Here is a 17,500-nt window from a genome sequence, read left to right on the forward strand (position 1 = left end):
ATAATCACACACACACACACACACACACACACACACACACACTAAACTGTTTACAGCTGTAGTGAAATATATTTACTGCTTACTTTTAGAATATACACTTTGACCTAAAAAAAAAAAAAAAACCCAATTTTATTACTGACATGAAAAAAAAAAATCACATCAAAAACTTTCCTCCTCAAAAAGCAACACAAAATACTGAATATGTATAAAAAAAATAAAGTAAATAAATCACCTAAATACTGAAATAAAACATTAAACCGCGATACACAGCACAGCAACCCTGCGCTTTTATTACTGAGCAGCCTCTTAACGCAAAATAATAATAATAATAATAATAATAATAATAATAATAAAACAAAAAACCTCATCCCACCTTCTGCGTACAGCTACCTCGTTACAAGTTACACACACACACAAACTCACGTGATAACGTGGAGTCGCGCGCGTTAACACCATGTTACTTCTCACGCGTTTTCATGTCGATGTTTTCCTCACTAATGATTTCATTTCAGAGAGAATGTAGACGCAACACAGCTAGGTAGCATTACGTAGCTTTTTCCCCAGCCAGATACTCCAGAGCAGAACCTGAACATGCGTCGCTAGCTAATAAACTTTTGATCTAGATAATCAGCTAGCAACCCAATCCTGTGTGAAAGTAGCAAGTGTTTTTAGCGCTTTTTGCTAGGTAGCTAGTGCTCAGGTTTAACAGTGATAAATATTCACGAGTGGATTTACAAGCGTAGCTCTCAAACATGCGTGTGAGAAAGTGTGAATAAAGTGTTAAAGATAAACGCTCCGTAACAAATCTAGCGGGGATATCTGTAGCCCAATCTCCAAGCTAGACTGAGTAGAACACTCAAATCAAGCCCACGCTGAGCTCTGATTGGACCGGACGTCCGTTGCTGTGGAGCAGAGGCCCCGCCCACTGTGTGGTTCACTCCTGCGTGGTGAGCTTGTCGATGAGGTCGTCGATGGTGTAGACGATGAGCTTGATGTCGTCCCTCTCGGACATGCGATGGCAGCCGTGTTTGCGCAGGACGACGTCGACGTCGCTGCTGAGGACGCGCTCGGCCACCTGCATGGACACGTGCCACGGGACGTCGGCGTCCTGCAGGCAGTGGATGAGCCGCACGGGGCAGGACACGGGGATGGGGCACTGCAGCACGCAGTGAGACTGCGCCTCCCGCAGGAAGTCCAGGCTCAGCGCGTACGAGCCCTCGACGCTGTAGCGGCTGGGGAACGACCAGAACCCGCGCTCCTCGATCTCCTTCCTCGTCTGAAGGACACACGTTAATATTATACGTTTATTTTTGTAATAAAGGTCATCGATATTTTACTTTAAGTGTTATGCTTTCATTCAGTATAAATTTTACTTATCACCCGGTTTAAAAGAGCTTGGGTGATTACAGTGTTTTCGCTACACCCGTCCTCACCTGGATAGGAAGCTCGTTGTAGGCGGTGACAAAATGATCTGCAGCTGTGGAGATGCCCACCAGGGCGGCGACCTTCTCCGGTCTCGCCAGAGCAGCGAGCAACATCAGCCAGCCGCCCAAACTGCATCCGACCAAAATCTACAGGCGACATGACGTCACGTAGGTGAGGGAGAAAGACACGAGAGACATGAGACACGAGAGTCCGATCAACATGATGAGCTCTTTTCACCTAAAAAAATTAAAAATCTCTCTTTTTCACCATAATGACAGTGACCTCACTTCCTGTCTCACCTGAGGTCCTTCCACTAACTCATCCAGCACGTACAAGACGTCCTTCTTCCACGCGCCGATGTTGTAGTCCGAAATTTTCCCCTCCGACGCTCCGCAGCCCGAATAATCAAACCTGAGAGGACAGAAAAATGACACCCGTCACCTTTAATTCCATAAATCACCAGATCGCGATGATTTCAGCTGATTACGTTTAAGTCTTAGACTCCAGAAATATCCATCATTAGAAATAGCTTTATTTAAATAATAAAACACTCCATGTCATGCTGTCACAGTTACTGTTACCACACTGAAGTTGATTTTTTTTCCTCGAACAGCACGTCCACGAGTGTTTTATTCCTCTTATACCACAGGAACTCGCCAACGCTGATCATTTTGTACATAGAGCAGGATGTTAGTTCCTTAAAACAGCTCGTCGTGTTACCGAGAAACCGTAAAGAAGCGTAAACTCCTCTGTCTCCTCACAGAAGACGTCACCATATCCGTTTTAAATCACGTGCAGCGTAACAGATTGTGAGCGGTTACTATAGAAACGATAAGCGGAGCTGATGCTGTAAACGAGGTATAAAACTCGGCGGGGGTTACCTGAGGTACGAGTGACCTAAAGATTTGCAGAACTCCTCCAGGGCTTCGGCTTTCTGGCCGTTCATGTTGGAGGCGAAGCCGGGGAGGAACACGACCCCGGGGTTTTTCCCCTTCAGCTTCCTGTAGGCGAGTTTGGGCAGGCCGGGACGCGTGGCATACTGGATCGTACTTTTATTTCTGACTCCTGAACAGAACAAACACAGGGCCTCAAATTACAGCACGCTCACAAATCATAGTCACCATGTTGGACCTGAAAATCTGCTTAGTATTCTGTTTTATATTGAGCCACTTTTGTGTCCAATAAATCTAGCTTTGTCGTATTAACGGTATTTTTTGTGGACCTGCTCCATCAATAAATTATACACACACACACACACACACACACACACACACACACTTATACGTATACATATACACATTTACACATACACTTACATATACAATGTTGATCTCCTGGAATTTTCACACACACAACAGTCTCTCGAGTTTACACCACATGGTGCGAAAAACAAACAAACAGCGTTCCGTGGATGGAAATGGCACTGCGTAAATGAGCAGGTGTACAGGTGTTCCTATTAAAGAGGACGGTGAGTGTGTGAGTGCATATTGCTATTCAACAGGAAGAAAAAAAGCGTTCAGGTTTATGAACACATCAGAAAACAGCTCAAAAATCTTTCTATCTGCTTCCTTCTGTTCCTGTACACACGTTTATTTATTTATTTAAAGCTGTTGTGTTTATTCGGCTGAACGACGTTAACCTCCGCTCTCCATAACCCCTCACACCACCCCGAGCACTTTCTGAAACTCTCGCAGAACTTTCACAGTTGAACATTAAAATACCTGAAACACCCCCCCCCCCCCCCCGCGATATCGATATGACGGTCACATCGCTCAGCCCTGGTTACACCTCCTTCACACCGCAAATCACCATGGCAACAACACGTACCTCACGTAAACCGTCTCGCGCTGTGGCTTTTTAACGGTCAAACGACCAATGTGACTAAGAAATCAAAAACAGAAAAGATTAAAACTCACCTGAGAGCTGCGACATGAAGGAGAAAGTCCTGCTGTTTATGTGACGGAGTTTACAGTAATTCCGAATCAACACAGAGGCCATAATCACATAATTATTATCCGTAGAGGATATTATTAGGGACAGGACAAGTCTTCTTCCTCTTCGGTAGTTTGTCTTGCGTTTTCTGCCGCTGCTTCTTCTTCTGCTTCTTCTTCCGCGGTTTTATGGCCCCGACCTGCTCAACACCGCCACCTACTGCACCGTTAAACAAGCAGGCAGTCGGGTAGTATATGTATAAGTAGAAAACTAGGCACAACTGCAGATTTTATCACCGATCTAAACTATTATTTCCATTATATACATTTAAACCTGTACAAAATAGGCTAGCACGACAGATTACTACAGATTACTGATAAACCACCTGTACAGTACAGTTTAGACTCCATTTGTTTAAAGATTCACTGAATACCTGAACCGCAGTCATATTTTAAGAGTTTATGTTTTATATCTGAATTCATGTTTTTAAAGCATGTTGCACTTTGCACTGCGTGGACCTACTGCTAGCAATAAATATCTTCCCTAAAATAAAAGACTTTTCTGAGATGTTTCTTTACGATCGTTAGAGATAAATTCATTATTATTATTTTTTTAAATCTACATCCTGAATTGATATATTTCTGTAAAGTTATATATCGGTCAGCAGGTGGCGCTACAGGTCCGGTGTCAGTGCTGTTGCACTCAGTGAGAATTTAATTTATTGTTTTATTAATTACATGATCAGAGGCTGCAGTGGAGAAAGACAGAGACACTCAGATCATCTTCAGGTAACTGATTTAACCTTTAAATTAACGCCAATTTGAATGGGCGTGGTTTAATGACATGGGCATTAATGCGGGACTTGTGTTGTTGTTGTTGTTGTTGTTGTGTGACACTGAAATACTAAACGGGTTTGTTCTCATCTGTAAAAACCTTAACATTCTTTCCGGAAGTAGAGTATGTGGATGAAGAGTTTTAATTACATAACAAGTCAATACAGAAGAGTTTCTAGCTGATTGTGTTTATGCAGTCACCTGTAGGCGGCGCTACTCTTCTGCGTTCTTCAAAAAAAAAAAAAAAAAAAACAAGTGCACATTTTCATGCAAATCTATGATAATAATGAGCATCTTATAACTAGTATCATCAGTGATTGATGAGTGGTTACAGGTCACTTACTTATTATGGGATAGTCTTCTCCAAAAAGGACACATGTGATGCTTCTTGTCTAACATAAAGAGACCTTAGAAAATAAGGGGATATTATGAGAAAGCTGACTAGGGAGCTTCGTCTTAAATGGTATTTAGTTATAGTGATGATATTTTGTGGGAACGTGTGATACAGTCTATAATAAGATAAGTGAAGAGAAGAGAACAAAAGAGAAGACAACATAGATAAGACAATTCAAGACAGACAGGAGAAGAAGTCCAAATAAGAGGAGGAATAAGAGAAGGTAAGACCAGACAAGCATCAAATACAAAGACAAGGGAAGAAAAGATAAAACAAGACAAGACATGATATGACAACATACGTTACTCTAAATAAAAATGTATTGACAAAAAAAAAAAATAATCGCATGTACATTAGTTAAAGCACTTCATCATAATATTACATAGGATAAGATAGGACGAGATAAAACAAGACAAGGCAAAATAAGAAGAAAAGATAAGACAATACAGAATAAGATAACATAAGATAAGGCAAGATGAGACAAAACAAGACAAGACAAACAAAAGAAGAAAAGATTAGGCGAGACACCATAAGACAAGGCAGGATAAGATAAGATAAGATAAGATAAGATAAGATAAGACAAGGCAGGATAAGATAAGATAATATAATATGAGATAAGAGAAAAAAATGCAACAGGATAAAATAACTTAAAATAATTGTGTAAAATAAGCAAAAATACACCATTACACAAAACAAATGATAATCTGACCAAAAGATACAGAAGTCTTATTCATTTTTTAAATAATTAAAAACTTCTGGTTATGACATGCCTGTAAAAAGGCTGTTAGGGAGACAGAGAGAGAGAGAGAGAGAGAGAGAGAGAGAGAGAGAGAGAGAGAGAGAGAGAGAGACAGACAGACAGGGGTCTCACACCTCGACACTAAACTGGGAATAATGAATGCGGCGTGGTGAAAAGAGGCCACGACAGTTTGGGCATCTCTGCAGCTCATGACTAATTCCCATATTGAAATGTGACGGAGGCCTATTTAACAGCAGCCAAGCGCACGTGATCACTTCAGAAAGACTTCAATGGCACCGAGGGTTCAGAGGTGATAGGAATTGTTTAACTGTGTTCAAAAATCAATCGAGGAGGGAATTCAGAACATACACGGCTCAAACACTGGCTGCTGCAGCGCTTTGGCCAGGAGTTAGGCCTGCTTCTTCTTTACCAAAGTTAACACTTCTTAGTCACACAGAGCTCATTATTCCTCAGGCTCTTGACATTGCAGGTGCTGCAGATCCTCTGTCTGCCTGTCTTTCTGTCTGTCTGTCTCTCTTTAATTCAGTTAGATTCAGATTTGACATGGAGGTAAAATAGACCATGCACCATAATGCTGAATAAATTTCTCAAAATCGGTGCTTCTGAAATGATTATTAGAGCCATGGTTTCTCATACATCCTGCCTGGGCTGCATTAAACAATTATTCCAGGTTTTATATTTATGTAACTAGGCATTTATTCCTAGATAAAGTGTGCATATTTATAGAACTAGGCATTTATTCCAGGTGTAAATTTGCATATTCATGTCACGCAGGTATGATATCAGCATATGTCTGGTATTTTGGCAGTATATAATAAAACCAGGCTACCCGCATATCTGTAACACGTGATCATTTTATATCATGAGACATTTCAGCAGCGGCACTCATAATATCACAAGCCGATATTTATGATCCTGCGTTCTGCCTCATTATTCCAGGTTACTGTATATTCTGTATATTGTATAATTACGCCAAGGTCAAACTAACCCTGTATATCTGTAGCATTATATACACTAATTATACTGGTTTAATTCTGCGTGGACCTGCAGCTAGCATAATAATCACATCAAGTTTTTATATAATCTATCTGCAGGATATAATCTGTTTAATCACATATCGTCATGTGACATTATATGTTATATAATTATGCCAATTTATTCCTGCATGCTTCGACACTGGATAGTTAAGATAAACATGCATAGTCTTGAAACAGTATACAATTATAGCAGTTTAAACCGGTATATGTGTGATACGGGATAATTAGACCAGGATAAACGTAGACGGTCTTGTGGCTTTATATATAATTATACCAGGTTAAACCTGAATATTTACATATTTTATCATTAAACCAGGACAGACCTACATAGTAGATTTAAACCTGTATATTTGCTGTCGACGTGGATGTTACTGGGTAATTAAACTAAGATTAAACTTCTTGGTCTTCTCACGTTATATGATTATACTAATTTAGTTTGATACAAGATAATTAAACCAGGATTATATAATTATACCAGTTTAAAACGGGATATTTGCGGTAGTGAAAGGTTATGTTAAACATGTATATTGCAGTGTATTATGCAATTAAACAAGTTTCAATCTGCACAATTGTTATGCTGCATAATTTTGCCAGGTCACCTGTACAATCGAATGGTATTATATAATTGCTTCGGCTAAACCTGAATATTTGCACTGGATCATTTAAACCTGCGATCATATAAACCTGCGATCATATAAACCTGCGATTATATAAACCTGCGATCATATAAACCTGCGATCATTTAAACCTGCGATAATTTAAACCTGCGATCATTTAAAACTGCGATCATTTAAACCTGCGATCATATAAACCTGCGATCATTTAAACCTGCGATCATTTAAACCTGCGATCATATAAACCTGCGATCATTTAAACCTGCGATCATTTAAAACTGCAATCAATTAAACCTGCGAACATTTAAACCTGCGATCATTTAAACCTGCGATCATATAAACCTGCGATCATTTAAAACTGCGATCATTTAAAACTACAATCAATTAATCCTGCGATCATTTAAACCTGCGATCATTTAAACCTGCGATCATTTAAACCTAAGATAATTTAAACCTGTGATCATTTAAACCTGCAATCATTTAAAACTGCGATCATTTAAACCTGCGATAATTTAAACCTGCGACCATTTAAACCTAAGATAATTTAAACCTGCGATTATATAAACCTGCAATCATTTAAAGCTGTGATTAATTAAAGCTGTGATCATTTAAATCTGTGATTATATAAACCTGAGATAATTCAAACCTGCGATCATTTAAACCTGAGATAATTTAAAGCTGTGATTATATAAACCTGAGATAATTTAATCCTGTGATCATTTAAACCTGAGATAATTTAAACCTGTGATCATTTAAAGCTGAGATTATATAAACCTGAGATAATTTAAAGCTGAGATTATATAAACCTGAGATAATTTAAAGCTGTGATTATATAAACCTGAGATAATTTAAAGCTGTGATTATATAAACCTGAGATAATTTAAAGCTGTGATTATATAAACCTGAGATAATTTAAAGATGAGATTATATAAACCTGAGATAATTTAAAGCTGTGATTATATAAACCTGAGATAATTTAAAGCTGTGATTATATAAACCTGAGATAATTTAAAGCTGTGATTATATAAACCTGAGATAATTTAAAGCTGTGATCATTTAAAGATGAGATAATTTAAACCTGAGATTATATAAACCTGAGATAATTTAAAGCTGTGATCATTTAAAGCTGAGATAATTTAAACCTGTGATTATATAAACCTGAGATAATTTAAAGCTGTGATAATTTAAACCTGAGATTATATAAACCTGAGATAATTTAAAGCTGTGATCATTTAAAGCTGAGATTATATAAACCTGAGATAATTTAAACCTGTGATTATATAAACCTGAGATAATTTAAACCTGAGATAATTTAAAGCTGTGATTATATAAACCTGAGATAATTTAAACCTGAGATAATTTAAAGCTGTGATTATATAAACCTGAGATAATTTGAACCTGTGATTATATAAACCTGAGATAATTTAAAACTGAGATAATTTAAACCTGAGGTCATCTACACCTATGATCATTTAAACTTGTGATCAGTTGGACCTATATGTTGCAGATCATTATGACATTATATAATAATACGGGGATGAACATGCATTGAGTGATGGAATCATGTTATTATTCCAGGATAAATCTGCATGTTTGTGGCGCTACAGCTTCTGTTTGCTAAATTTTATATACATAAATGCACAGTTGGAATGGCATGAGATAATTACCCCACGTTCAGCCAGTAGAGTTTAACCTGTTTGTTTTTTTTTTTGTTTGTTTTTTTAAGGTAAACATAAGTAAAAAGAAATAGACAGCTTGGTGTGTTGGAGGTGCTGTAGCCTATCTGGGGGTGGAAATGCCCTTTTTTTTTTTTTCTTCTTTTTTCTTTTTTTTTTTTTTTTTACAAGGTCATGATCGATGCCTCCACCCTGTCGGGATGGATTTCCTGACTGGATGCGTCTCCACAATCAGCGCTGAAAAGAGGCTTCTCTTTTCCACACCCAACTTACTGAGATGGAAAGGGGATCGTATTAGACAGCGGCGAAACTGCACTCTTTAACAGGTTTCCCACCGCTAAAAGACGGGCTTAGAAAGCAATTCGGCCAATCCGTGACAAAATCCTGTTTATTACTACAAAACCCACCTCACAGGCCGCGCATTTCTCTCCCACTTCCAGCCGGTTATGAGCGCTAGCGCCGCTTGTCCTGAAATGCGTGACGCTCTCTGGTGTGGAAATAATAATACTGAGGGGAAAAAAAAACTTCTCCGTGAACTTGACACACGTTACAGGCCACAAATTTCACGTGTAAAACGATATTTTTTTTGAACATTTAGAGTTATTGTGCATGATGGGAAAGGAAGTATCCATGCCTAAAAGTTAAGACGATCCAAAACGTGATTCATTCTGTCTGTTCAGGAGCCACAACAGCAGCCTAATAAACTTCTTTTAATAAATACACACTCAGAAAAAGAACTCTTGTCTTGCTTAAAATGAGACGCTGTCAGCATCCTTTCAAATCTATTCGATATTGATCCTAAACAACAAATTACATCACAGCGGCAGCAAGCTCCGTTTATATCCTTAACATGTTAATTATGTAAAGCTCAAAGTCATAAAGTCTAAAACATTACCCACTTTACATTTGAGCATCTGTGACATCATTTTCATTTTAAAGAATAACAATAAAGTTTGCATTCTTGTCTTAAGTCGGCTCAGCTAAACATCTCGTTTCCATTAAATGACCTTTTTTTTTTTTTTTTTTTTTTAACCCGGTTTAATAAAAAATAATAACTTTTCATGATGTAAAGTTTGAGTTTTTAGTAAAGTGTAACAATAATACTAATAATACTAATAATAAAGTTTAAATACATGTGTGAAATGTGTATAGTGTGAGCTGCCACGCGAGTTGCAGGCGGCTCTCATTGAGAGGCCACGTGTGCGTCTCCAAAAAGCCTCTCCAACTTCAACCACCTCCATTGTGCGTCCAACCCACATGGACGGCGTCCCTCCACATAAAGGGATTTGCAATTTCAAGATATTCCAGCTTAAATGTTTTTGACAGTTCCCTCGCTTTTGCCTCGGCCTGCTTATTTTAACTGTGCCAAATGGGTCACCTTGGGTAGCTGCTCCGCGCGCAAAGGGGCCTTTTTGCGCGCATTCAGCCTGAATTATTTTTTTTTCTCTCCCCCAACTTACTTTCCTTGACGGGGAAACCAGCTGCTGGTCGTGAAAAGACGGCTTATTAATTGTCCTTTGTCATGCAGAATTGCTTGATTTCTAAAGAAACGTACAAAGGCTCCTTTTTTTGCCAGGATTCAAGTATTTTGTTTCGTGCGCCATTTTCAAAACCCCATCGCATCAGCTGCACCGTCTACCAGACTCAGGTACTGACGGGCCCTGCCTCTTTTCTTTTCTTTCCTTTTAAAGCTCTTGTAAATCGGACAGACTGATTTGTTACAAGCTGCTCTTTTAAATCCGATAGATAAGAGACGAGTCTAAGAAAAGCCGTAAATGAAAAATTTAGTTGGAAAGAAAGGCGAGGGCCGAGTCTGCTAGATGGGAGCCCTGTTGACTCGAGGGTCACGTCAACAATTCGCCTTTCTTCTCTTAGAAGCTACACTGTAGCCCCCTTCTTTTGCCTTCAATGAATTGATCGGCACAAAATTAAGAATAAATAAATCGAGCATTTTGAGCAGCAGGCTTATATTAAGCTCCCCCTCCCGCCCCGCTCCCTTTGCAGGGCGCACAGCCGAGCCGGGGGCTGCTGAACGGATAAAAGGACGCACGGAGCAAAACGGGACTCTATAGAGCAATTAACAAAATGGTCTAATCCCATATCTTAACAAATGCAAATATTGGAGTTTGGTTAAAAAATGTTTAAGTGAAGAATTAAAGGAGAGTTTACAAGAGCGGCCCCAGCATGGCCAAAGGCACAATAACTGGAATAATTTAGCTCCTAAACGTCCTCAGTGGGCTCATTGTTGTCACCGAGGGCTGATGATAAATTGCCAGAGGAGTAAATACCGTTTAAATCCCATTTCAATAAATTAAATAAAGTTTTAACGCTATATAATGAACACAGGGCTCGCTGCGAACTGAAACGCAGCGCATTTTTTTTTTTTTTTTTTTTTAGGGTGGGGGGGAACATGCTTGTTTACGTTGCGATTCCAAAACGCGCGCGCGACATTTAATAAACACCTTTATTCCCTAAAATGTTCTACTGAATAGTGAATTATTCTTAAAATAAGAAATATTACATTTTGGATGTTTATTTTGGTTACAGTGTAAAGATTAGTGTGTGCGTTTTACTTAAATCCAGCGTCTCCAAATCACAGCGTTTTGGATGCACGAGGCACTCAGGGTTCACGTTTAGCTTAAATAATTATAGATAAATAAATTACATCCATTTCACAAATGACCTGACTTTTTTTTTTTCTTCCAGTTTCATTCCATCCATGTTTAAAGTGATATATGAGCGAGAACAGACTAATCATAAGCTACTGTAAGTGTTTTACGATGAGAGCAAAAAAAAAAAAAAAAAAAAAATTCAATAAAATTCAGAGAGAGGACTGCAGGACCTCACCAAAGCGCGCGCTGCAATCCTTTTAAATAAATTTAAATATCAACATCGATTAATCTGTCCCATTGACTGGTATATTTTATTCATTTGCGCATTATGATCGTCCTCATGCATTAATAAACTGTGCGGTTTTACAGGGAGGGGGATTATCCTGCGTCCCTGGGGAATGAAATAAAGCCACCGAGGATGGAAAAAAAAAAACCCTGCCTGAATATGCACTTCTGCTCAAGACTGCTGGATGCTGATTGTTATCCGCGTGCGTGCTGTTGACGAGTAACAGTGAGTGTATAAAGATGCTATAAGGCTCGCCTGACCTCCATCCTCTTCACTGCAAACACTTGACTCTGATTTTATCTCTTCTGAACGAAACGAATCTCGGAGCGCGCGCATATCCGTCTGTTTTCGAGCACAAGTGTTTGAGTATCTTGAGGCATTTTGGCACAATACTGACTGTAAACTCACCCACAGCATCATGATACATGTGCATCAAAAGTTATCCTATTGCTGTTTTATTTATCTCTTTAAAATGACATGCGGTTGTAAAATGTTGCCAAAGTCGCATGAATATCGGATGCGACTTTTTTTTTGTTTGGAGGGGGAAGGGGGGGGTGTTTTATTAAAATACAGACTAGTACATTCCGTGTTTTATACATTAAACCTCTCTCTCTCTCTCTCTCTCTCTCTCTCTCTCTCTCTCTCTCTCTCTCTTTGTATGTCTTTACCTCTGTATGTAGCTTTAATGACTTTTTAAAAGCAGGTCGTGTGCGCGCCGCACGCGCGTCTCTGCAACTTTCCCACTGAAGCTTTGTTTTTGGAGAGAAGTTCACTGTTGCACTTCCACCTGTAGTAGAACACACACACACACACACACACACACACACACACACACACACACACACACACACACCATATGGATTTCAAGAATGAACCACCTGGATTTTGCTGCGTACTGTACGGGTAAAAAATAGAAAACATTTCTGCGCGCTTTTTGACGCGTCTCACTACCGTTTAGTATCAGATACGCCAGATAAATCTGGGAATTAAATTAGCACATGGATGACAAGATCTACCTAAACTGATTTACCGAAATCGAGCGTGTGTGTGTGTGTGTGTGTGTGTGTGTGTGTGTGTGTGTGCTGAGTGAGCGGACATGCACCAACACCAAGAATTTGCACTTTGGATGAAGCGCGCGCAGTGCAACTGTATTTTGACGCGTATAGTAGTGCATAGGACGCTGATATTTGGGTAAATTTACACACAACGTACATCAGACAGGGAAATAAAATTTTAGAGAAAGCCTTAAACATGCCAAATGAGACAGAAATTGGAAAAGGGAAAGGACAAGAGAATGCTTGATCTTGTAGAACTAATGCAGCAACACCTGCTGCGTCGAGACAGACAGACAGACAGACAGACAGACAGGCAGGCAGATAGATAGCAAATGTGAGCTCGCACACAGCAAACCGAATAAATGACACATCTAGCCTAGCGATAAGAAACCATGCTTAATTACCTCGGATTTCATTGGAATCATTGCATTCATCCCAAAACGTTCATACTGCAAATGAGCATAATTAAATAAAGACTGGCGCTGTAAATGTCTCTGGATAGGTTTTTATTAGGCTATATTTTAGACATTGTGATATCTGCTCTGATATTATTGTGATATTAAAGTGAGGTGTGTGAGTGAGCTTCCTGTGCAGATCTCTTGTTGTCGTTTGGAAAACTGACGCAGAGACCAAATGGATCACTAGTAAGAAATATTCTTTATTTTCAGCGATAATGTTTTAAATAAATAAATATTTTCCTGACACTGAACATACAATTACAGGTGGTGAGATGTTGAGAGAAACACGAAGCAGCATTCAGAGTTCACTCAAACATTTCAACGGTTATGAATTTACCAAATAAAAAGATTTTTTAAAAAGAAAAGAAAGAAAGAAAGAAAGAAAGAAAGAAGAACAGACTCATTTCCATTCTTGAGTATATATACAGTTATCAAAATCTTTTGGTGGTACATAACAATGAGCATGTTTTTTTTTTTTTTTTTTTTTTTTTTTTTTAAAGGAGAAAAAGAAACTACAATCATACAACATGTATACAATTATATACAGTGGTATTAATGGAGTCGCTCGTGCGTTCCCCTAATTTATATAAACCTCTTTTGCTCTCTCTCTTATTTACAGATTTCAGTACTTACACACATACAGTCACTGTATTTGATTTATATTCAGGGAAATATGTTATTTACTAATACTCCTCCTGAAGAGAAACAGGAAATTAGCATAAGGGCTACTATAACAACAACAACTAGCCGGTTTTGCTAACTTCTCTTCCTTGACGTTCGGGAGGGTTTTGGTCAGTTTAGCCACATTATCTGTGAGGTAAAACCCATAAGTAGCTTTTCATTTTATTCATAAAGTTAAAAAAAAAATGTTTTGGCACTTAGGAATTTAATACGATAAAGTTGAGAAAACAGCTTCAGTGTGAAACTGATGACTTTCAGTCAGTAGGTGAAATTAGCGAGAAGATCCGAGTAGGTGAAGTGATTCAGCGAGCTTTTATCTCTTTCTGGACAAATAGCACTTGAATAGCACTTGAATAGCACTCCACGGCTAGCCGCGACTAAACTATGAACTTATTATTTTGCTAGCAAGCAAAATTCACCTCTGAGCGTCAGGGACCTCATGAGGAACCTCTTATGATACGCGTCGTTGGAAAACTTGAAGGTTAAAAACTGGTGTTTATGACATCCCAAATTAATTGTCCCAAAATTTGTCCGAAATCGCTTCGTACAGAAGCGCAGAGAAGCCCACTATCGGCTACACTCTCAGAAATAGCCTAAAGGTACCAGAGTGTACTTTTGCATGTCGCTGTCATGGTACCATCAATAATTTAAAGGTGTGAACTTATACCTTAAGGACCAGTGATGTAGGTTTAAAGGTACACCATAGGTACCTTGGCAGGTGAAAGATACACACTAATGGTACAAAAGAAGCACCTTTGATGGTACAACACCAGTGACAAGATAAAGTACAGGTACAGCTGAGATGTGTACCACACCAATTAAGGGACTAGTTAGCTATTTTCATCCAGACAAGCCTATACTATCTGACTATGTTTTCAGCCATGCTAACGTTTCTTGTTTCTGGAGCACAACTTTGGCACACTCCAGCTCCAAGCTGAGCTCCAACCCCCAAAAACTAGCACCTGATTGGGCTAATCAAAGAGCTATTGCAGGTGAAGTGCTATGGAGTGATCCCTGTGTGTTTACTGAGAGTTCACGGGCTAACAGAGAGATCAGCGTCCTCCTTCCCTGATGATGAAGGTGACATGGGCGTGTCGTCCTCTTCCTCAGAGCAGCGTGCGGAAGAACACTTGCAGTGCAGAGAACCTGTTCTGTGGGAACCCCCCTTGCCTTCTTTCTTGTGCTTGACGCGTCGGTTTTGGAACCAGATCTTGACCTGTTTCTCGGACAGGTTCAGGTAGGTGGCGATCTCGATGCGCCGCAGCCGGGACAGGTACATGTTGGAGGTGAACTCGCGTTCGAGCTCCAGGAGCTGCGTGCTGGTGAACGCCGTGCGCATGCGCTTGCTGCTCTGGAGTTGGCTGTTGCTGTTTTCTGTCAGAAAATATATGGAGACACACTATTATTAAAAGGGTTCCTTGGGGCGCTTGATGGTTCTATACATAGTTCTCAAAAGTACTCAAGGGTTCATGGGATGGTTGATGGGTCTACAGTCTTAAAATACCCAAAGGGTTCTTCTGATGGTTGATGGTTTTATAATGTTAATAATATAAGAGTTCTTGGGGTTGCTAAAGTGGTCCTGGAAGGGAAACCCCATGTTATAGGATTCTATACAGAAACTTCCGGGTAACAAACTTGTGCCATGTCATTGTTATTTACTTTTGGTAAATAATGAATGTTTACGAAATGATGCAATGCTGAGTGATGAATTAGTTTGAATAATTAACCAGTGTTAATTAATGGTAATTAATAGTGTCACTGATAATGAATCAGTGTCAGTGTTCACTGATATAAACGATATAAAGGAGTACTCACCGAGCGTCATGCAGTGGAACTGCCGCGGGTCCGCGACCGGGTACGCGCTCTGGTAAAGTCCCGCGCCGTGGTTCACGTGCACGCCGCTGGAGGGCGAGTGTTGCCGCGAGAGCGCGGAAGGGCAGCACTGCGAGCCAAAAGCCGCAGGGAACGAGGCCGCAGCGGCCGCCGCCTTGAGCAGCGGGAGCGCCGGGGGAGCCGGGTGGAGCTGCTGCGACGCCGCGGCCGCCATGCACAGCGGACAGAAGCACAGCAGGCCGGCTTTGCGCGCGTGGCACGACGCGGCCGCAGCCGCCGCCGCCGCCGACAGTCCGTGGAGCGCGTGCTGCGGGTGTACCGTGTACGGCAGCAGCGGCGGCGGCGGGTTGTTCTCACTGCCTTTCTCGTTGGCCTCACGCAAAATCAACGAATCCACAAGAAATGACCGAGGCATCTTCTTTATATTCTTCTTCTTCTTCTTTAAAGGCGAGGAGGAAAGAAATGCGCAAAAAAAGTTTCTTTCTGCACGCGGGTTGAATGCAGAAAGTTTTCAGAAAAAAAGCTCCAGTCTCTCCTGTGATGGACAGCAGAGTGATGCTGCAGAGAAACACCGAGGCTCTTAAATAAGTTTCAGACCACGCATCCGTCTCTCTCTCTCTCTCTCTCTCTCTCTCTCTCTCTCTCTCTCTCTCTCAATAGGGTTTTGTGCCTTTTCTCTGAGCTTTCACACTGCACGCTTCCCTATTATTTCACTTGTTAACTAAATGAACTGCATAATGTAGTCCATTCTTGTCAGCCCCACCCACACCGCGAGACGCGGCACTGCCCCTTTTTTTTTTTTTTTTTTTTTTTTTTTTTAGTCCGCCTCTTTTTTTCTTTCTTTCTTTTTTTTTTTTTTTTACAGCCTACTATTACTCTTTTAGTGTCATTTTAAACTTTATTATTAACACCCCCCCCCCATTGATCGCATGGACACTATTGCTCTTTTAATTTCAGATCCATTCACCTGGCCATGAGCTTATTTGTGGGAAGCTTGAGAGACGCAGGGAAGAAGATTCACGTAGATGCACCTGCAGTAAACACCAACACAAGACAACAAATGTTTACATGTCAGTCTTATATAGGCTAGATCAGTCACAAACAATGTCCTGTGTTTAACCCCCCCCCCAAAAAAAACCCCAGTTTAACATCCTGTTGTTGCTCTACGACACTTAAAACTTTATTTAGACCTTTTAGCATAGAATTATATTCTGAAAACAATCCGAATATTCAAATATTAGACTTTATTATTCAAATTTGTACAGCAATATTTTTTGGCTATTTGAGGGAGCTGTACAGATTTCTAATCCTATTCCTTGGGCAAAGGTCCTATATACATTATTTATAGCTTATTGAGATTTTGATTAAAATCCATTCAGTTTAAATGGCGTTATAATGGTTTCGGAATGGCGTGTGATTTCCTATATATATATATATATATATATAATATCACAGACCCCACTTCATGGAGAAAGACTTCTCTAGAAGTAATGGAGTCACTCATAGTCACCAATTTATATCAAATAAAACCAAAACACCAACCGACACCCAAATCTACCACATCAAAGATCATCGGCTCTGCGGAATTATATCACGTAACCGAATTAACACCTGTGTTAAATCATTACCTGCATTCATCCCCAGCGCTCCAAAATCGCCAGTGAATTCTTAGAAGATGCATTGAACTGTTATGACGCTAAACGAGCACAGTGTGCACACAGTGTCTCACCTGAATCAGGTGCTGAATTAAAATCTACTCCGTTACAATGGCACCTACAGCGTTAAAACTAAATTGCCGCATACGTTCGTGTCATCTTCGGTGAACTGCTGAAGTGTTGAATGAAAATACATCCTGTCTAACTCACAGACTGACTCGTACTGGCCTACATGAACCCCCGTAGTGT

General features: G+C 39.9%; 2 protein-coding genes across 7 annotated transcripts in view; both read right to left on the reverse strand.

Moving 5' to 3' along the window:
- Nucleotides 1–3,537, reverse strand: part of abhd10a (abhydrolase domain containing 10, depalmitoylase a) — a 3,927-nt gene extending 390 nt beyond the window's left edge. Inside the window, exons 1-5 of the mRNA XM_017460249.3 lie at nucleotides 3,342–3,537; nucleotides 2,307–2,490; nucleotides 1,725–1,836; nucleotides 1,434–1,571; nucleotides 1–1,276 (exon numbers count right to left, since the gene is read on the reverse strand). The exon at nucleotides 1–1,276 is cut by the window's left edge and continues 390 nt beyond it. Coding sequence (XP_017315738.1) covers nucleotides 935–1,276; nucleotides 1,434–1,571; nucleotides 1,725–1,836; nucleotides 2,307–2,490; nucleotides 3,342–3,423 — 858 coding nt within the window. The 5' untranslated portion in view covers nucleotides 3,424–3,537 and the 3' untranslated portion in view covers nucleotides 1–934. The remainder of the gene's footprint in view (nucleotides 1,277–1,433; nucleotides 1,572–1,724; nucleotides 1,837–2,306; nucleotides 2,491–3,341) is intronic.
- A 9,725-nt stretch (nucleotides 3,538–13,262) lies between these two features.
- gsx1 (GS homeobox 1) overlaps nucleotides 13,263–17,500 on the reverse strand; it is a 34,887-nt gene continuing 30,649 nt past the window's right edge. For 4 of the 6 annotated variants that reach the window (XM_017460253.3, XM_047151792.2, XM_047151791.2 and 1 more), the window contains 3 exons: nucleotides 16,564–16,627; nucleotides 15,579–16,154; nucleotides 13,263–15,137 (listed from right to left, as the gene is read on the reverse strand). In XM_017460253.3, coding sequence (XP_017315742.1) covers nucleotides 14,797–15,137; nucleotides 15,579–16,011 — 774 coding nt within the window. In that variant the 5' untranslated portion in view covers nucleotides 16,012–16,154; nucleotides 16,564–16,627 and the 3' untranslated portion in view covers nucleotides 13,263–14,796. Of the gene's footprint in view, nucleotides 15,138–15,578; nucleotides 16,628–17,500 lie in introns of all 6 variants that reach the window. The other 2 variants (XM_053677135.1, XM_053677136.1) reach the window with 1 other exon arrangement.

Source organism: Ictalurus punctatus, chromosome 28 (genome assembly GCF_001660625.3).
Source record: "Ictalurus punctatus breed USDA103 chromosome 28, Coco_2.0, whole genome shotgun sequence".
Classification (NCBI taxonomy): Eukaryota; Metazoa; Chordata; class Actinopteri; order Siluriformes; family Ictaluridae; genus Ictalurus; species Ictalurus punctatus.